General features: G+C 35.1%; 3 protein-coding genes across 4 annotated transcripts; all 3 read left to right on the forward strand.

Annotated features, from left to right (window-relative positions):
• Positions 803-6019, forward strand: LOC18606311 (probable trehalose-phosphate phosphatase F). Of its 2 annotated transcripts, none has more exons than XM_018118434.1 (13): positions 803-1060; positions 3188-3251; positions 3356-3852; positions 3961-4101; positions 4213-4284; positions 4390-4515; positions 4649-4705; positions 4790-4891; positions 4984-5061; positions 5247-5316; positions 5406-5476; positions 5562-5654; positions 5728-6019. In XM_018118434.1, exons 3-13 carry the CDS (start codon positions 3559-3561, stop codon positions 5779-5781), a joined length of 1158 nt encoding a protein of 385 aa, XP_017973923.1. In that variant the 5' UTR covers positions 803-1060; positions 3188-3251; positions 3356-3558; the 3' UTR covers positions 5782-6019. The 2 variants fall into 2 exon arrangements, with proteins under 2 accessions (XP_017973923.1, XP_007039915.1); XM_007039853.2 differs by having other exon boundaries at positions 803-1050.
• Positions 6813-11339, forward strand: LOC18606312 (transaldolase). Its single transcript, XM_007039856.2, has 12 exons — positions 6813-7152; positions 7251-7329; positions 7415-7490; positions 7584-7667; positions 7818-7922; positions 8453-8533; positions 8632-8696; positions 8853-8922; positions 9013-9090; positions 9661-9758; positions 9863-9998; positions 10932-11339. The coding sequence occupies exons 1-12, from the start codon at positions 6969-6971 to the stop codon at positions 11076-11078; spliced, it is 1203 nt and encodes a 400-aa protein (XP_007039918.2). The 5' UTR covers positions 6813-6968; the 3' UTR covers positions 11079-11339.
• On the forward strand, positions 14436-18634 carry LOC18606313 (acid beta-fructofuranosidase). Its single transcript, XM_018117822.1, has 7 exons — positions 14436-14929; positions 15378-15386; positions 16418-17274; positions 17369-17530; positions 17624-17859; positions 17942-18029; positions 18146-18634. The coding sequence occupies exons 1-7, from the start codon at positions 14533-14535 to the stop codon at positions 18347-18349; spliced, it is 1953 nt and encodes a 650-aa protein (XP_017973311.1). The 5' UTR covers positions 14436-14532; the 3' UTR covers positions 18350-18634.

Genomic DNA, 20504 nt, shown 5'->3' on the forward strand with positions numbered 1-20504 from the left:
GTACCACATCGAAAATCATTATCTGCTGTTAATTAAATAATTAATAAAAAATATTTTTTCATTTTTGGAAAATAAAAGCATTAGATTTTTAGAAAATCTCTTTCCTTTTTTTCTTCTTTTTCTGTTATTTTTTCTTGGAGTTGAACCAAAAGAAAAGGTCCTTTGGCAGCTGGGAACGCAAAGCCACGTGAGTGGCCGCACGAGATTTGTGCGACGATTCATCACCCAGCTCGTGAAAAAGCAAAAACTGCTTCTGTTTTTTTTTCTCGGTGATAACTCAACCCTTTTTTCCATGTGATACCAAAAAAAAATAAATTTTCTTTTTCATCATTTTCTTCCTTCTTTCACCTTTATAAAAATTTTCTTTTTCTAAAAATAAAAAAACAATTACGGTTACCGACGACTGCCAGCTATGCAAGAAAGCGATGCCCGTGGGCCCAAACTGACACGTGGCCGCTTCTCCTGGATACTCATACAGGTGGCATTGCTGTGACATAGCGCACGTCTCTACCTACACGTGTCAGTTTCCAGTTCACCTCCCACAGTGAGATCCTCCATATCTGTATACGATTTAAATATGTATATTCTTGTAATTATACACCCCATTAGGCTATTACTGCTTACTATTTTATTAAAAATACCATAATTGATTTTAAAAATGAATGAAGAAGAGAAAAAAGGAGAAAATGGTAAAATTACAGCGCGTGTTTCCTGAGAAAACAACAGCTTACCTTGATAAACACGTCTTAAAAGAGTCCTTCCTCATCAAACTCTATAAATACCCAACCATTTCGCCTTCCAATTCTCCTTCTTCCTCTTCGTCTCTCTCCTTTTCAGTTATATTTCCCCGTTTTGCGTTTCTTTCTCTCCTTCCCTACGATTTTTAGGGTTTCCTTTTCTTTTTCTCTCCATTTCTGTTCTATCTGCGTAAACATCTCCTTCCATAGCTTTGTTTCACTTCCTTCGTTGTCTTCTTGTTTCTGTTGTCGAATCTCGTAAGAACTGCATTTTAGAGATCAGTTCTTCTCTGGGTTTCACCTCGTTAATCAGGTACGTTACGGTAAGATTGTCTTTTTTGTTTGGTTAATGCACTGTTGTTAAAAACATGTCTTTTACTTTCTTTCTTTTTTCTCTGTGTGGTTCCTTTCTATTGGTTTAAGGATTAAGATCTCTATGTCAACGCCCATTAATGTTTTAACTCATTTTGGTGAGACATGCATGTGAAATGAACTGAAAATATAAAAAACCAAGCTTTTTTATTCTTCTGGGGTTGTTTTGTTTTTGATTCTCTGGTGGGTCTTTTTTTTTTTTTAACATAGGCAGTGGTCTTCTATTTTTAACCTAATAAATATGTGGGGTTTTCCTATATAATTTTTTAAGTGGTGTGTAGGATCTTTTCTTGTTGTGGGAGCTGTTTATAAGAGAAGAAATGATTTTGATGGCCCATTTCATTTGTTTATTTTATTTGATTTAGTATAAGTTTCTAGCTTTCTATTTTGTCGGTTGCTACCAATGAACTAGGTAATGCTATTGATAGTTCGAAACGTGTCTTAATCTCTTTCCTGTGATGTTAGCCTTAAATAGAAAAAAAATATTGCTGATGACCTGTTAATAGTATATTTTTTTTGGTTTACTACTGTAGTAATTATTCTACGAGATTATGCCCAGAACCTCCATTGACCTTTTCCATGTCTAATGATTCATACATATAAGCTTTCACTACATCTATTTTAATTTTCAATTTTTTCATTTTATTATTTTTTGATGGTGGGGGCTTAAAGTTAATGGTCGTTTTGGTAGTTGCAGTGTCTTGTCATTGCAAGGAAGTTAATATATAGTAGTTGCCTTTTTTTTTTTTCTTTCTTTCTTTCTTCAATTTGTTTCTGTGTTTTAATACTAGTATTTCTTTTTTTTTTATTCATTAAAATTTGATGTTGATGTATTCATTTAGATCTGCAATTCAATCACATCCTTTCTCTATCAATGGCCCACTTAGGTACAATATACATGTATGAGATTTTTAGGAGGTATAAAGATTTTTATACGTATGTGTTACGCGTGTTGTAGTTGGATACAAATTGGTGAGTCCTACAATTATTTGTCATTTCATTTATGGTTTTGAAGTATTTGTTAATGGTAGATGTATCTATCTTGACAAAGAAATGAAAATGAGGTGACACCACATACTGTGGTGATGAAAGAGGCCGGGAATATTAATATTACTTATCGGATACGATGAAGTCAGTTTGACAATTAATAGTATGTCTCTTGCATTTTATAGTTTTGAGTGATATTGATTTTAATTTGCGACACATGGCTATCATTTTTGCTTAATGTTTTGTATGCTGTCAGGATTTTTTAAAGTATATATGAAAATTTTCTGGCCTCTATTATTTTTTTGTGATATATACGTGTTTCAACTTTAGAAGGAGTAACTTTTTTTTAACAAACTAGAATATCTTTGTGTTTGTTGATCTGGTAAAACTTCTGTTTACCGACTGTTCTGCCACATGAGAGTTTCTATGATTAGACATCTGATGTTAATTTGGGTTTCCTTCGGATTTGAAGTTGGCTTTCACTTCCTTTCTACATTTCATTTACCTATATGTGGTTTCGGCAGTTTCTCTTTATTTACATACTTCAGACAAAGAAGGAAGAAAGTAGAAGGCTGATATGCAGTGTTCTTGAATGTTGCAGCATATGTATATGTATACATGTGTTTTTCCAAAATTATATTGCGTTAGGATTTTACTGGTGGCTCCTTTTATTGGTAAAAAGATTACCACTTATTAAAAAGTTGCAAAGCTATTTGTTCAGTTGTAAATAGGAGCCAGATCAGATAGAGCTGTACTCTTGTTCCTTAATTTTCGATTCTGTCAGTGCATTCCTTATAATGCCACCTTGAAGTACTAATTATGCAAGAATACTTGCATTTTCCCGAAGATTAGTGATGGTTGAAGACATGAATTAAGCCAATTTTGTACTATTCTTTGGCATATAAATTGTTTCTCACGATGGTGAAATTTAGTTTTGTTTTACGTGCGGAAAGCTATGTTGTTAAGTTCAATTATCATCGTTGAATCACAATTTACTCACATCTGTATTATAATGCCTCTATCTATTGTATTAAATGCATATTTAAGCACATTCTGATCAAATTTTGTATCCATAATACTACTCTCTCCAGAAGCCTTGCACAAATAATGTTCTGTTACCTGCCATAAATGCGCCGCAGCTTCGGAGATGAGAAGGTATGTCTAATATATGTATTTAACCTGAGAAAAGCCTTTAAATCTTAAATTTACTTTTTGCTTTGATTTCGTATTTTGAATTTTCACTTTGCTGCGATCATCAGTTTTCAGGAAGCCTGCGATTGATGGACTGCTCACCCAACAGCAGTGATAAGAAAACATTGAAGAGGTGGTTTTTCATAGACAAAAGGGTTGGCTAAAAGGTTTTAAGGGTTGAAGGTTCTTAACTATATTTGACAAACCTGCTGCTATCATCAAAGATCTAGTTTAACCCGTTCTAAGTGTACTTAAAAGTGATCTGAAGCTAATGGAGTTAAAGTCCAATCACTCATCTCCTGTCCTCACTGATCCTACTCCGATAAACAAGTCAAGACTAGGCATCCACTCCAGTCTGCTGTCCTATCCACAATCAGGTGGATCTTTGTCCTCTGGCAAGTATATGACAATTCCCAGAAAGAAACCTGGGAAGCTTGATGATGTCCGCTCCAATGGTTGGCTGGATGCCATGAAATCTTCATCACCCCCTCGTAAGAAGCTAATTAAGGACTTCAATATTGAGGTTGCTGCAGATGATATTGATATTGCTTATTGCTCCTGGATGGTATGCATATATGTAATTGTTGATAAAAACATTTGAAGCCTACCTCATACACATTTCACTAGATAAGGTTTCTTGTTCTTATGCTCTGCTTAACTGCTGATTATGCAGATTAAGTATCCATCTGCTCTTAAGTCTTTTGAGCAAATTTCCAAAAATGCCAAGAGCAAGAAGATAGCTGTTTTCCTAGATTATGATGGTGTTCTTTCTCCCATAGTAGATGACCCTGATCGTGCCTTTATGTCTGATGCTGTAAGTACGACAGTCCATTTTGGTGCATGTATATGATATTATTTCTTGGTTGTATTCATTTTCCTTTTATTAAAAGAAAAAGAAATTGAAAATGATCTTACTTTTTTCCAGATGCGTTCTGCTGTCAGAAATGTTGCGAAGCATTTCCCAACAGCAATTATTAGTGGGAGAAGTCGTGATAAGGTAGATGCTGGAGCATTCAGGAACTTTGTTCCAATTCTTTGTCCTCTATAATTATATATCATCTGGGGATCAATAGGGCCTGATTCACTGCAATTTCCATTTCAGGTTTATGAATTGGTAGGACTAACTGAACTTTATTATGCCGGTAGTCATGGGATGGACATTATGGGCCCTGTGAGTCATACAGAGTCTGATGACCATCCGAATTGTATTAGATCAACTGACCAACAGGTAAGAGTCAATAATTGAAGAGCTCCCTTGAAGTTATTGGTCTCCACACTCCATGAAGAGGCTGTCAAATAAACTATAGAAAGTATTATGTCACTCTCGATTTCATGTTAATGATTCTGTACTTGTATGACAGGGCAAGGAGGTAAACCTTTTCCAGCCCGCTAGAGAATTTATACCTATGATAGACGAGGTGCATATTTGTTATGTTTAGCGCATCATTCATTCAGCTCCTTTTCTAAACATGTTTTATTATACATCAGTAAACATCTTGCAGGTTTTTAAAACCCTTGTCGAGAATACTAAAGATATCAAAGGTGCAAAAGTTGAGAATCACAAGTTTTGTGCCTCTGTACATTACCGCAATGTAGAAGAGAAGGTGGGACACAGTAGGTGCCACATTTCTTATTAAGCCATTCAGTCTGAGTAATTAGTTCTAATTTTTCAAGTGCGTTTTCTTTCCTTTTTCAGAACTGGCCAACCATCGCACAATGTGTTCATGATATTTTGAAAGACTACCCTCGCTTGCGATTAACTCATGGGCGGAAGGTACGTTCATAAAAATCGCTGGCTTTGAAACCATAATCTTTATTTGTCTAATAATGTAATGTGATGCTTCCCCCTTTTTTTGTTCTCTTGAGAATTCGCTGACATTTTGTATTAATTTTATAGTAATACTACCATCTAATCTAAAGGCTTTGCCTCCTAACATACTTAAATTCCTTGTTCTTTAGGTTTTAGAGATCCGTCCTGTGATTGACTGGAATAAAGGGAAGGCAGTTGAGTTTCTGCTTGAAGCCCTTGGTAGTTCTCTCTCTCACACTTTGATCACAAGTTTTCCAGGTTAACGTGTTTTCACTTGTCGATGTAATTTTATGTAAAAATTGATGCAGGACTAAGTGGTAGAGATGATGTGCTTCCAATTTATATTGGAGACGACAGGACTGATGAGGATGCATTCAAGGTAAGTACATCACTCTAATTGCAGTTGTTATTATGTGTGGCATTTAGAAAATTTGCATCAGATTCTAACACTATGGTTTATTCAGGTTTTGCGGGAAGGAAGCCGTGGTTATGGGATCTTGGTGTCTTCGGTGCCCAAAGAGAGCAAGGCATTCTACTCTGTCAGGGACCCATCAGAGGTAGAAAATCCTGCTCAAGATCAAGATGTTCTTATTTCTCTGTCACATCACACTGACATGGAATTCTGCGCAGGTGAAGAAGTTTCTCAAGGCTTTGGTGAGATGCAAGAAGTTTGAAGAAGCTTGAAGAAATTAGGAGCACTATAATTGTCAAGCGGAGCATTTAGTTGCATGCAAATAAATATTGCACTCAATTCTTATTTTGGATCATAAACCCAGAATGAATCCAGTCATTTCCAGTGGCCTCATTATTTCTAATCTTTGTCAGAATTTTGAAAATTATTAATTGATAACAAATTATTTATATGAATATTTTACCCTTATTATTGTAAGGCATATTCCCCCCGCTAATGGGTTTAATTTTATTTTTTCCTGTTTGCATTGGTTCTTTAATTATTGGCTGTTTGATTATTTAGTCTAGTAAAGCCAATCTATTAGAAACATAATCTTTTGCTTTGAGGTCAATAATTAATGCACAAGCACAAAATATAACAAAAACAAAGGAAAAAGCAAAAGAGAAGGCATTGAGTTTTCTAAAGCACTGTTTATTTTTTCTTGTACTGAAAGGAAGATGAACTCGCAGATGAAAGCATCACGGAGAATCCGAGAAGAGATGCAGCCATATTCAAGCACCGCCATCCACATAAAGATAAAATTGCCGAAACATTTTGCCTTATGATATTACCATCATTGTAAAGGCAGAAGAAACACATCAAAGTTATTAATAGTATGACACTAATCAAACGCCCTTTTCTTCTTTATTAGTTATATACCAAATAGTATTTCATTTGAAGTGCACAATAATTATATATCTTTTTTAAATTCATCAACATGTGCGCTTAGCTGTATATGTCTTAAGAGTAAATTACTTAATAATTTGGACAATTTATTTTTAAATTATGGCAGCTGCAACCAACAAAACCCCTTTTCTTTTCCTCTACTACGGAGTTTGTTCCTTGTTTTCAGAATTTTTTTTTTCGTTTGTCAAATTTCCTTACTCAATTATGTTAAATTTTATTTATGAATTTCCCATTTTGGTTGGGAATAATAAATTCATAAATAATTCGCACCAATCCGAGGTCGACCATCCGTTGCAAAAATCTATAATACATTCGGGTAAAGTTCTTATCCATGGAAAATATCCGGCACTTGATAAATTTCACTTAAAACTACCCAAAACCGAACATTGAAAAACTCGAACCTCCATTAACGAACTTCCACCTGTCCAGAACTTTTCCCACATATATATAAAAGAAAGAATTTCCCCCTTCCCTTCGATTTTTATTTTATCTCATCTCTCTCTCTCTCACGAAAATGTCACTCTCCTTGCAATCTCCGCCTACCGCATTTCTCTCTTCTTCTTCTTCTTCGTTAGCAAAATCAAGGTTAAGATTTGCGAATGTGTCTTCTTCTTCGGCTCTACTCTTCAAGTTCAACAGATCTTTTCCAGTTATTCGAGCCTCCTCGTCCTCGAGCTTCTCTTCTTCTCTCGACACTGGTTTACCTCTCGTTTCTTTTTGGATCTTTCGTTCAAATGTGTAAACTTTTTAGTGGTTTCTTTGGTTTTTAATTGATGGGATGTTTCTAATTTATCAGGGTTGAGTACTGAATTGGATGCTGTGTCTACTTTCAGTGAGATAGTTCCTGACACTGTGATCTTTGATGATTTTGAAAGGTAAGGATCGTTTTCTTCTGGGTTATGGAATAAAATTTTGATTCAAAAGGCCGACTTCTATTTACTAATTAATTGAAATTGATAGGTTTCCACCAACTGCCGCAACTGTTAGCTCTTCATTGCTGTTGGGTATATTGAGCCTTCCTGATACCATCTTTAGAGTGAGCTTTTTCATTTGAAATGAATGTATAGGGAGCTTAAAACCTTATATGTATATATAAAATTCACAAGCTAATTTTTTTTTTGGGGTTTAGAATGCTGTGGATATGGCTTTGGCGGATTCAGGATGTTCTGGGCTGGACAACCCTGAACTGAGGTTGTCTTGTTTCTGTAACAAGGTACGTGTACTTATGCATTGAACTATTAAGTCATAATGCATGAACTTTTTGGCCTTTTGCTACCTATTATTCATTTACGTTGACAAAGAAGGGAAAAAAGACTGCAATTGGATCGTTAGTTTTTAACATGTGGTTGTTCATCAAGTCTAGGCTTTAGTAAATGTTGGTGGCGACTTGGCAAAGCTAGTTCCTGGTCGGGTTTCAACAGAAGTGGATGCACGTCTGGCTTATGACACACATGGCATTATTAGGAGGGTATTGACTTTTCTCATGTGTCCATTTATGTTTTTTGCTGAATTTTTTTATTCTGTTGTATGATCCTGTTGTTTGTTATGTCAATCCCAGCCAATTTTAATGGTTGAAAATTGTGTAGGGTCTAACGCATACGCGTCAATGTTGAAAATTTTAATTGAATATACACACTGATGAAATGAACTAATTTGTTCATTCAGTTGAAAATTTTAAGTGAACATACAATTTTTACTTGTCTTATGTGGACTTGAGGTTCGTCTCTTAGCATTTGGAATGAGAAGTATAGTGAAAGACTAATTATTTGTTATACATGATTATATTTTAAAACGCATGGTGATTATAGGGATGTTCCTTATCAAATATATTTTATATACTATTATATAAGATGAGTGAAATTGCCTTCTAAAACTTTGCACTTTGTTGGTACTAAACTTACTGTTTGTTTTTATTATGTTTTAGTAGTTTATTTATCTATTTTTTTTTATTTATTTTTGATAGGCTCCCTGGTGCTAAAAGCTTGTTGAAATATGCAGGTGCATGACTTGTTGAAATTGTATAATGAGATTGATGTTCCTCCTGAGCGTTTATTGTTTAAAATTCCTTCAACTTGGCAAGTGAGTACCTCAATGAAATCTCTGTACAGATATGAAGTTTTAATAGTCGTGGAATGTAAAAGCTAAATGATCCTTGCGGTTGCTTGTTGGTTATGCAGGGAATAGAAGCCTCAAGATTGCTAGAATCTGAGGGTATACAGACACATTTGACTTTTGTTTACAGGTATGTGATTAAGTAGAAAATGATGTTGCTTGATTATAATTTAAGGAAATTTCTGCACATGCTATATATAACCAAAAAAAAAAAAACTCGCATGGGAGACTCTGCTTTCATCCTTAGTTTTTTCTAATCATTGCTTGTTCCGGTTTGTTTCTTCAGCTTTGCTCAAGCTGCAGCTGCAGCCCAAGCTGGCACTTCTGTTATTCAAATTTTTGTTGGCCGTGTTAGGGTACTTTTTTCCCCAAAAAGCCTACTTTGATGAATTTAATGTGCAAACCTTCATATATGTTAGCCTCAAAACACATTTTCCATTCTTCAGGACTGGGCACGCAATCATTCTGGTGACCCTGAGATTGAAGCTGCTATTCAAAGAGGAGAGGATCCTGGTTTGGTTCTGGTTAGTTAAACAACTTTTATCTTCTGAGTTTAGACTTAGGTTGTTCTGTTTATAGAATTTTGTTGACTACTGGTGACTTACAAAATTGTTTCTCTGAGTAGCCACATCGGTTCTAATGCTTTCTGAAGTGCATTGAATCTGTTGCTTGTGACTGTTGAGCCTTTTGTTAGTACTTTTTTAATGAAAAACAGAGATTGTTCTTTTTACTATATTAAAGTTATGATTCTAGGTTTCCTTGTTTTTCCTTTTCTTTTCTCTCCATTCAGCATCTCTTCTAAGTCTAGATTGCTGAGAATCTTTGATGCCGACAAATTTTGAATGACTTAGGAATAATGTCAAGGGGTCATCATTGAATTTACCTTTTCTTTTTCTTGTCTCCTTTTTAATAGTTCTAGGAATACTTGTTATTGACAACTTGTACTCTAGGAAAGATCATGTCACCGATAATATGATTGTTATTTAGTATTTAAAGTTTATACAATATATTTAATGTGTCTGCATCTTATAATTTATAATGTAATACTAACACAAAACGGTTTGAAACCAATGTACTGTCGTTGGTTGCTGCAGGTGACAAAAGCTTACAATTACATTCACAAATATGGGCATAAATCAAAGCTTATGGCAGCAGCAGTTCGAAACAAGCAGGATTTATTCAGTCTGCTGGGGTATCATATGACTTGATTCTTATCAATTTTAATGGGAAATCATTACAAATTAAGAATCAAATATTTTCTTTTCTTGAACCTGTGGTATTGTTTATTCCTTTCAGGGTTGACTATATCATTGCACCCTTGAAGGTGTTACAATCACTCAAAAAATCAGTTACTGTTCCTGATGAGAAGTACTCTTATGTGAGGAGGCTGTCCCTGCAGTCTGCTGCCACCTACAATTTCACTGCTGAGGAGGTCTGCTTTCTTTTCATACTTTTTTCAACTCACATAAAACATGGGAAAAGGAAATAAAAAATCACTGCACATAATAATTACAAATTGCAATTGATGTGAATCTAGTAATTTTGCCAGGATATTGCATTCATGATCTTACGATTTGAAATTTAGGTACTCCTTTGATAGTTTCTAATGCTATAGCTATGTAGAAACAGCCTTTGTAGGTATGTTCATGTCTTTGGAGTTAGGCCTTTGATTTGCACCTCTAAATATGGGTTGTCAATGTTTAGGTTTAACTTATCATTTCAGTACCCTGTAGATAGACTTTCCATATCAAGAAAATATTTTTCAGTTCATTGCTAATCTGGTTATACTTGCTCTTTGTGGTACCTTGTTGGTAGCTTGAGTACTTTCCCCCTTTATTTTAACTTTTGAAATAGAATGACTAAAAGTGGAGATGAAGAACATCTCTAGCTATGGAGCTTATCATTAGTTGGAGATCATAAGAAAGGGTAAAGATCTATAGATAAAGGACGAAAGATAAAATTGGAAAATTCCGGGATTTAATAAGATTCTTGTGGCATTTTCATGTACCACTTTGGTTACTACTATTATCCCTTGTTGGAAAATAGAAAATGGAAGCATATTCTTTTCTACATCCTTTGCCTTCCAGCACCATATTCACAGCAACCACATCAATCTTTTTCTCCTCATCCGGCTAGTTGCTGCAACTCTATTAATGAATTAGACCATGCACCTCTTTACAACCTTAAGTCATCAAGACTATGCACTTGGTTCCCTATTAGTTTAAATTTCAGTTCTTTCAGAAATGTTTTTCCTTGTCTTCATCCTTCCTGTGCTCAACTAATGAGCACAAGCATGCATAACAATGTTATTTTTGTTTCTAGAAACCATGAACTGTTTGGTGACTGATGTTGTCTCTATGTTCAGCTCACAAACTGGGACCAATTAAGCCTAGCATCATCTATGGGACCTGCATCCGTGGAGCTTCTGGCTGCTGGACTAGATGGATATGTTAATCAAGCAAAGCGAGTTGAGGAATTACTTGACAAGATTTGGCCACCTCCAAATGTCTAAAGAGTGGCTTCTTCATTTTGAAGCACATCTCATCTGGCATAAAATAAGAGGATGTACCCAACTCCACAATGTTGTTAGCAACACTTTGTTTTAGCAGAGCACTTGAGTTGGTATTTAATGCTTGATGTTAATCCTGCATCTTTTCATGTTGTCAATGAACACAAAGCTGATGTTGCCCTCTCCCATTGCATGTGGTAACGCTCTTCTGCCTACTGTCCGAAAAATTGCATTCAATTTCACGGCAAAGCCTTCCTCTTTTAATACTGTTATATTTTCTGCGATTATCGATTGTTTCTCTTTCAAAAACATACGGTGTTGACTGTTGAGTTCTGCTGTGAGGTTCGTTTTGGGCATAAGGGCTGGAACATTCTATATCCAGGCTAGGCCTGAGTTGTTGTCGTCAGAAATTGGAACAATATAGAGAAAACATCAAACCCATTTCTGAAATAGGCTTTTGGTGTCATTCAAGCCCAAGAAATTGGCAGCCTGTAAGGAAAGTCCCTTGCCTTAGAAGCTAGAAGACGGGAACCTATGTGCGGGGGGGAGCTGTTCGATAACGGTATCTACCCCTCCCAAATCCTTTCTCTAAAAAATAATAAAAAATTGCTAATGACCATGTGGCATCCCCAAGCACAGCAGCACCCTCTCCTCCCTTTCCTTCCTCTGAGCTTGGAGACCCCACTACTTCAAAAATTAAAAAATACGTCACGTTATTGGTATTTGGATTATATGGATTTCTGTCTACATGATCAGACTGAATTATATAACATTATGTGATTAGTAATTAATTTTTAATTCTAGCAACAACAAGAACTTCGACTCGACTTTTTTGTTTTTCTGTCTGGTAAATTCCATTTAAAATAAAAGCAGAATCTCTTTTACCCAATATTTTTCCAATTAATCTTTTGCTTCCCGCTTGATGTTTTAACTTGGCAAACCCATTTGGGTATATAGTTTTTTTTTTTTTTTATAATTATTGAAAGAAATAATTCCATTTGGGTATACAGTTACATAGCAACAATCTTCTCCTTTTTAGGGACATAAGGTAAGAATTAGCCAAAGGCTATATACTAATTGATGTGCTGGAGCCGTTAACCAATTATTTTAGCAAGTAGAGGAGAGAATATTCCAACTTTAAACTTTTGAGTGGCATTTTTAGAATGAACAATAACCACAATATCAAACATAAGTTAATCAGAGGACATGTGCGTCACTTATGATTGAAAATTTTCTTGTGCTCGAATCTTTATTGAAAAGCCTGGTATCTTAACCAAAATTTAACACGTTAACCTCAATAATTCACAGGCTGTCAATTCAGTCTCAACTGTAACTGCTAAACTTTTTCTGCCCACCAATCATGAGGGTACATGTCATCCTATAGAAAATCACACAACACTCTCACCTCTCCACCAAGTCTGCACTATTCCAATAATGTTAAGCAAAATCATATACGTTTAGAACTAGAAGGTTGACTGCCGCTGCCATCCACTCGATTCCTTTGGCCCACATTGACGACAAGCCGGTGATCTAAAATCTTCAGTAATTTAAAAATAAATGGTTCATTCTCTATTCCCTCGGAGGCTCAAATGCGTGTGGAAACATGCAGGGCCGGCATGACTTAAAAAAAAAAAGGAAGAACATGCGATCTGGGTCAGCTTGTTTATTTTGTTGAGGTTCGTGTATTCATTTGCCTTTGTTTTTATCTGAATAATGAGAAGCTTGGGGGGGAATGACCAATCACGATCAGACATTGATATTAGCCAGAGAAAGAATTTTAAACCATTTAGGGGTCATCGTCAGTCTTCTTTGCATGTGGCTAAGAACCAACCCTGTCCAATAATATATGTGAGAGATCAATTATGCCATATCTATTTGTGTTGGCAATTGCTTTCCTTTTTCCTTTTTTTTTCTTGGTAGTTAAATTATTGAAGAAACAGGTGGCTGAGGACGAACCATCTCTTTTCAAATCCTAATCAGCACTTAGTCATGAATTGTTGTTTACATGAATAATTGCCGGACCAAGGACTAGGTTTTACTTTGGACCTAAACTAAATACCTAACCAAAATCCTGTTTTTTGTTTATCTTTCTTTTGTCTTGGTTGAGTCATCATCTATCTATAGTTTACTGATTACAATTGTGAAAAGTCAATCATCAAATTCATTTCATACAATTTGAAATGAAATATATTTTTAGGACGGTGTGATTATAGTTTGAAAACAAAAGGCGGCTGATTAACAATTTCAAATTATATTTTGGGTATAATTTTTTCGTTTTGATACTAATATGTGAATATTCATTTTGTTATATATATTTAGATTTGAATATAAATTAGATTATATTAAAATTATAATTTAATCCATTCATCTAAATTCTTAATATTATTTTTATCTTGTAAATTTTATCTAGATAAAAGGATTATTAATTTATAAATAAACCTCTCACTTTATTTGTAAATACACAATTTTCTTACTCTCTCTAAATACTTTCTTCTATAATTTTATAGTTTATGAAGTAATGACTTGTTATTAGCATTTTTAAAAGGACAAATTAGTAGTAAAATAGTAATTAATTTATCTCCCTTTCCATAACCAGTATCTTTTTTATTAGAAATTGAATTTCTTTTTATCAAAATTTAACTGTAAACATGCATGTTTTTGTAATGAAGAGGAATTGGGAGTTGCAAAGAATGCCCAAAAATATAAAAGGACATATGAGTTTTCTGAGTTCTAACCAAAGCAGTTAAAGGCACAAATGATTGTTACCTTTAATGATAATTACGATTTAAACGCCTCCAACGTGTCATTAGAGTTTTCTAGAAATTTTAAACACAAATTATTGAGGAATATTACTCAGCTGGCCAGTTGATTGGTCCAACAATTACCTTTCTTCCCATTTAGGTTTTAGCCTGGCTTTGAATGAATGCCTTAGGTGGCATAACATCATTTCTTTCTAAATTATTGATTCACATCCATGAGTGCAAATGCGCAATTATTGGCATAAAGCCAAAACCATATCAGTTTCCTACCCGACCAAACGGATGCAAAGAACTTTGCTGTGCAAATGAAAAACTCATTAAAATCATTACTCTCTGAACTCGGAAACAAAATGCACGAGACTTGTCCAACTTCTGTCTTGTCCACAATTGCATGGATAACACGATGATCTCAGATTTTACTTATAATTAACAGCTAATACATGGCGGTTACACTTTGCCTTCAGGCAAAATCAAATCAAATATATTTTGGTAAATTTTCTCTCTCTTTTTTCTTGGCCTTTTCCTGGTCCCAACCAAGGAAGGTAAACCACCCACCTTGTTTGCCCAGCGAAGCACTGCCCATATATAGCAATGAGAACCTAAGGGCACTGAAACATCGCACTCCTCTCTTTCTCCCTTCATATTCAGCCGTTCGGTTCTATTTTTTTTTTATCCGTTTTATCCAACTTTACCAAACAATGGCGGATACAAATCCATTCCTTCCAAAGTCCAGCTCAGATGGGTCCTATCCGACAGGGTCTCAGGCAACTCGCCGGAGCCCCATCAAAGAGCAGCTTACAATCTTTTTTGGGTTGTTAGCGGTTGGATTGTTTGCGGCATTGTTGATTGGAAAGAATGGGTCATATAATGCTCATGTACACGAAAATAAACATGGTTCATTGGCTACGTCGACCACCAAGAAACCTGAAACTTTGGGGCCGGTGTCACGTGGCCCGGCTGCCGGAGTATCTGAGAAATCGAACAGGCTTTCTGCCAAAGTTGACGGGAATTTGCTGGTGTATCCGTGGAACAACAGCATGCTGTCATGGCAGAGAACAGCTTTTCATTTTCAACCGGAAAAGAATTGGATGAATGGTAAGGGAAAAGTTTTCTTTTTTTTAAGTCACTGCTTTAAAAGTGCCTCTACTTTTTGGATAATTCAATGGTATATTCATTGAAAAGAAAGCAGCAAAAAAACAAAAGGTGTGAACCAAAGGAAATACGTATTTCTTTTGCCCATATCTCAAAAAGATAGATCAAACAGGAGAAAGAAGATTTCAGCGTAAATCCAAAAGAGAAACAAGTAGCATAGTTCGATGACTAATTTCTGGTAGATTAAAGTACATTATTTTCTTGAACATTAGATTTGAGGGGATTATGTTTTTCAAACCAAAAAGAGGAAAAATGGGGTTGATTTTTTAGTTTCATGACTTCATAGTTTACTACTCACATATGCTGATTTTCTTATATCTCGAAATTTTTTGTATGGCTGGCGCCTCGACACTCTTGCTCTGACGTGGGAATCTGCTTCTGTGTGCTTCAGATCCTAATGGTAAGGCCTCATTTCTAAGTTGTCGCAGATCATTATATGATTTTGTATAAAAGTAAAACCTTCACAGTGTCTTATTGTTTGCCTAAAAGCACTTTTTCTTATCCTAGGATAACTTTTTGCCACTATTGATTAATAGTATCAGGTTGATTAGACAATCGATTGAAAAATAAAGATTGATCAATCAAAATCATATTTGAAAATATTCTCAATAATATGTAGTTGAGATGGAGCCCACACCTTCTTTTTTTCGTTTAATAAAGTTTCTTTTTTGGCCAGGATATTCATCATTAATGTTACTTGTATAAGATATATAGTGTATCATTATAGGTATTTCATAGACATTAAATAGTACAAGACATATATAAGTTTTAAATAGTAGTATTAAAATAAAATTAATTTTTAACCTTGTTTTTTATTGATTAAGAGTATATGTATCTATAATATACCACATGAAATGATTATTTATTTATTTTATGCTTTCATTTACCCAAATACAGCCCAAATTTCTGCCTCTGTGAACCTCGAATGTAACGTACACATGAGTTTGAAAGTTATATACTGTAGGCAATACTAAAGAATTTACAACTGGTATTAAAATATGGAAAGGAAAGTAAGGACTTAACGACGTTTCCCAAAACTATCTATTGGGAAAGGGAAAAGGGCGTAAATAATGCACCCGTATAAACATGTGGTTCTTGTTCACATCTTCTTACAGCATAGACATCGTTGGCTTCTGACAACTACACACGTGTTTTGCGCTGAAAACAGCGGTCAAATCCTTAGGCGTCTGAGGGTTTTGACAGAGTGGAATATATGTTTGTATATGTATATGTATTATAATTTTTTTTTAATAATTGAAGAAAGAGAATTTAAATTTTAAATTATATATTAATGAATGAATTAAATGTTTGAATGCGTATTTTTATTTGATTTGATGGAATTTAATGACAATCAGTTTCATTAAAAAATGACAAGATCAATTTAAATCACTGAATTAATTTTTGATTTCTAAATTTCGATCGAAATAACAGGTCCATTGTTCTACAAGGGATGGTATCATTTCTTCTACCAATACAACCCGAATGCTGCCGTGTGGGGTGACATTGTTTGGGGTCATGCTGTGTCCAGGGACATGATCCATTGGCTTCACCTCCCATTGGCAATGGTTGCTGACCAGTGGTACGATGTAAATGGCGTCTGGACTGGTTCTGCCACAATTCTCCCCGATGGAAAAGTTGTTATGCTGTACACAGGATCCACCGCGGAGGCTGTTCAGGTTCAAAACCTTGCTTATCCTGCTAACCCCAATGACCCTCTCCTCATCAATTGGGTCAAGTACCCTGGGAACCCTGTTCTAGTTCCACCCCCAGGCATCGATAAAATGGATTTCCGTGATCCAACTACCGCCTGGTTAACCTCTGAAGGGAAGTGGCGCATTACCATAGGGTCCAAGATAAATAAAACTGGCATAGCTTTGATATATGATACTACGGATTTCATAAACTATGAGCGGTTAGATGGGGCACTTCATGCTGTTTCCGGGACTGGCATGTGGGAGTGTGTGGACTTCTTCCCCGTTTCAAAAACAGAAGAAAATGGCTTGGAGACATCCGTTAATGGACCTGGAGTGAAGCATGTGGTCAAGGCAAGCCTGGATGATGACAGGCATGATTACTATGCTATCGGGACATATCATGAGAAGAATGGTACATGGATTCCTGACCAACCTGAAATTGATGTTGGCATTGGAATAAGGTATGATTATGGAATATTCTACGCTGCCAAGACTTTCTATGATCAGAACAAAAACAGAAGAGTGTTGTGGGGTTGGATTGGAGAATCTGATAGTGAAGCCGCAGATGTGCAGAAAGGATGGGCATCTCTTCAGGTAATTTTTCTATTTCATTGGACCATAAACATTAAATAAAAGTCAGATTTCTTCAGTTTCTTTAACGTGTTTCTAATGTGCTATTCACTTACAGAGCATCCCAAGGACAATTTTGTTTGACAATAAGACTGGTACTCATTTGCTTCAATGGCCAGTGGAAGAAACAGAGAGTTTACGGTTGAAGAGCAATGAATTTAACCAGGTGACACTCCAGGCAGGAACAGTTGTTCCTCTAGATGTTGGATCAGCCACACAGGTTTGTCTTTTTCTTTTGTAACATGGCTTGTCGATGATAATTCGTAGACCAAGATCCTGTTAACTGACAAGGAAATGCCTGGTGATGTGGCAGTTGGATATCATGGCCGAGTTTGTGATAGATAAAGAGGCTTTGGAGAAAGCAACTGGGTCCAATGAAACATTCAGCTGCGGAACCAGTGGTGGAGCTGCAGAACGTGGGGCATTGGGACCATTTGGTCTTTTGGCTCTTGCAGATGAAAGCCTCAGTGAGCAGACTCCGGTATACTTCTACATTGCCAAAGGATCTGATGGCAATCTCAAGACTTTCTTCTGCAATGATCAATCTCGGTATGTATAAACCTCCGCTGTTCTCTCTTAACTCGAGTCAGCTCATCTGATAGCTAGGACTTACCACGTTCTATTCTTTCAGATCATCTGCGGCATCTGATGTTAATAAACTAATTTATGGGAGCTTTGTTCCGGTACTTGAAGGCGAAAACTTATCCCTCAGAATGCTGGTGAGTTGAACTTGTTTTCTTCTTTTGTTGCTGTATAAATGCGAATAAATAATTTGCCTTACTATGAGAATCAGAATGGCATACTCAATAAACATTGAAAATGTATTATTTTCCAGGTGGATCATTCGATAATCGAAAGCTTTGCTCAAGGTGGGAGGACAGTCATCACATCTCGGGTTTATCCGACAAAAGCAATCTACGGAGCTGCTAAAGTGTTCTTGTTCAACAATGCCACTGAGGCCAGTGTTACCGCCTCGCTTAAGATATGGCAAATGAACTCTGCGTTCATTCGGCCCTATCCAAATGATGGGAAGTTCTGAAGGGCCAAAAAGAAATCTGTTAATCCGAACCTCACCATTCATTAATTTTTGTACCCTCTTCAACCAAACCATGCCATCTCATCAGTTTGATGGGAAATGGAATGAGTTAGATCTTTCTCTTTTTTTCTTTTTTGGCCAAGAATTAGATCTAGTTCAGGAATACTTAAAATGAAACGAATGTGCGGACATGCATTTCTAAATGCAGAGAGCCCGAGACTGAAATATCATCGGCATCTGCAGACGCCATGTTAATGAAGATTATAAATTGCTTATTGTTTTTTGTTCTCTTCTTTTACATCCTATAGTTCGATTATCTGAAAAATTATTTCAGAGGAAAACAAAAACTGGGATTTGAACTTCCTTGTTTATATTTGCAACAAAATTATATTAACTTTTTTATCAATGCAATTTTAAGCCCATTTTTCTTATATATTCAATAGAATCCGCTATCTACCAGTTATTGTTGAACATATAAATACGTTAATCTGCTTTAAGCCTGAGACCTAAGCCCTACAGAATTGGGCCTAGAAAATTGATTTAAAAATTAAAAAGACCACTTTTAGAATGGAAAATCATGGAAACAGCAATGGGAGCATAGGTCATGGGCTAGCCAATTGGACAGAAAAGCATAAACTATTTGGGGCTTGGTTGGCATTTGAGAGGCACCTCAGAGCATGAGATCCAGCCCATTACTTTTTCCACGAGTCTAGTAGCTAAGCATGTAAGCCGTATTGTTGTGTATCCCATAATTTCCAAATATAGGCTAATTTGTGTTTTTTCTTTTTTATTTCAAAACTTATATAGTATCCATTTTGACATTTATATTCTTCCTTTTAGGACCATGAAAAACCCCAAATATAAATAAAATAAAAATAAAGATAAACAATAAAGTTAAATAGTTATTCTTTAATTAAAAATAAAATTAAAACTTAGATAAGGAAAGCTCTTGACCTTATTAGTTTATGGAAGTAAGTTCTTATATTTTTATTATATTAGAAAATATTTATTTTTTATTTATATAAAAAATTTTATTCTTTTATTGTATCAATACAAACATTTAATCAATAATGAAAAATTAACCATTATCATTCTTATTATTAGTGGATATTTAGTATCCACATGGCTTGATTGTATCACGACAAATGAGGTGATTTTTTCTATTTTACACTTCTCACTTGACATATAATGATATGATCACTTTAACAGTCATGTGATCACATAATCAAATCATGTCATATATTATATTTAAATGATATAAAATTTAAAGAGTGTTAATTTTTTATTGTTAAAAAAATAAATTTCTTAATACAATCAAAAGTTAAGATAAATAATTTAATTACGTAAATCGATATATTTTAAAAACCCGATTCGTTATCTAAAGCCTAAAATCAATGACAAATGCTTTTTCCAATAAAAGTTTTCTTGTAATGGGGTAAAACATGGTACTAACATCTGAAACTTTGGATATAATGATCCACTAGAATTTTAAATTTAAATTTCTTTTTTTAATCCCGTTTAAATTATGATTATTAACATAATAAGCTATTATATTATTTAAAAAAAAAACAAAACGTTAAAGAAATTATAGCTTTCACGTTTATCCATGGTTGAGGTTAGCTCGAATCCTGTCTGCCTAGTCCATACCGGCAATGCCATTTGGCATTTGGGGTTGGTTTTGGTTTAAAAGACGAAAAGGAGAATCATTTTGATGACCTTGTTTATGTGGAGCCAATCGCTGCTGGATTTGCGGAAGCTTGCTTCGCTAGCACGACCTCAGCTCACACCCTAGTACTTTTACCAACTCAGTTTTTCAAACAAAAGAATCAATCAAAATCATTTTCTTTAGGGTGGGGTTCAAATTATATTGATTGTATAATGTTATCGGTACGATTATGACTTTGAACTGAATTAAGGTGAGAACAATAGTCCAAGCAGAAGGTTTCTTGTCTGCTTGAAAAGATATCATTAACTTATTATTTTAAGTAAACTTGTTTTTTCTTTTTTCTTTTTTTAATTTGTACAACAGCAAGCTTCCATGTGCCTTTGGGTGTGGGGATTGAGTGTGGTTAATTATGCAGCTGTAGTGATAACAATGCATTAAAATATTCATATTCAATTATATATTTACTGTCATGCCAACTATACCAAATCCTTC

This window comes from Theobroma cacao, chromosome 3 (genome assembly GCF_000208745.1).
Source record: "Theobroma cacao cultivar B97-61/B2 chromosome 3, Criollo_cocoa_genome_V2, whole genome shotgun sequence".
Taxonomy (NCBI): domain Eukaryota; kingdom Viridiplantae; phylum Streptophyta; class Magnoliopsida; order Malvales; family Malvaceae; genus Theobroma; species Theobroma cacao.

Excerpts from the sequence above, each read along its gene's own strand:
- LOC18606311 (XM_018118434.1), top strand. The coding sequence starts at position 3,559 with ATGGAGTTAAAGTCCAATCACTCATCTCCTGTCCTCACTGATCCTACT. Across the intron at positions 5,062-5,246 it reads GATTAACTCATGGGCGGAAG|GTTTTAGAGATCCGTCCTGT; the intron begins GTACGTTCATAA and ends CTTGTTCTTTAG. Across the intron at positions 5,655-5,727 it reads CTGTCAGGGACCCATCAGAG|GTGAAGAAGTTTCTCAAGGC; the intron begins GTAGAAAATCCT and ends AATTCTGCGCAG.
- LOC18606312 (XM_007039856.2), top strand. The coding sequence starts at position 6,969 with ATGTCACTCTCCTTGCAATCTCCGCCTACCGCATTTCTCTCTTCTTCT. Across the intron at positions 8,697-8,852 it reads CATTTGACTTTTGTTTACAG|CTTTGCTCAAGCTGCAGCTG; the intron begins GTATGTGATTAA and ends TTGTTTCTTCAG. Across the intron at positions 8,923-9,012 it reads TTTTTGTTGGCCGTGTTAGG|GACTGGGCACGCAATCATTC; the intron begins GTACTTTTTTCC and ends TCCATTCTTCAG.
- LOC18606313 (XM_018117822.1), top strand. The coding sequence starts at position 14,533 with ATGGCGGATACAAATCCATTCCTTCCAAAGTCCAGCTCAGATGGGTCC. Across the intron at positions 17,860-17,941 it reads TTCTGCAATGATCAATCTCG|ATCATCTGCGGCATCTGATG; the intron begins GTATGTATAAAC and ends CTATTCTTTCAG. Across the intron at positions 18,030-18,145 it reads ACTTATCCCTCAGAATGCTG|GTGGATCATTCGATAATCGA; the intron begins GTGAGTTGAACT and ends ATTATTTTCCAG.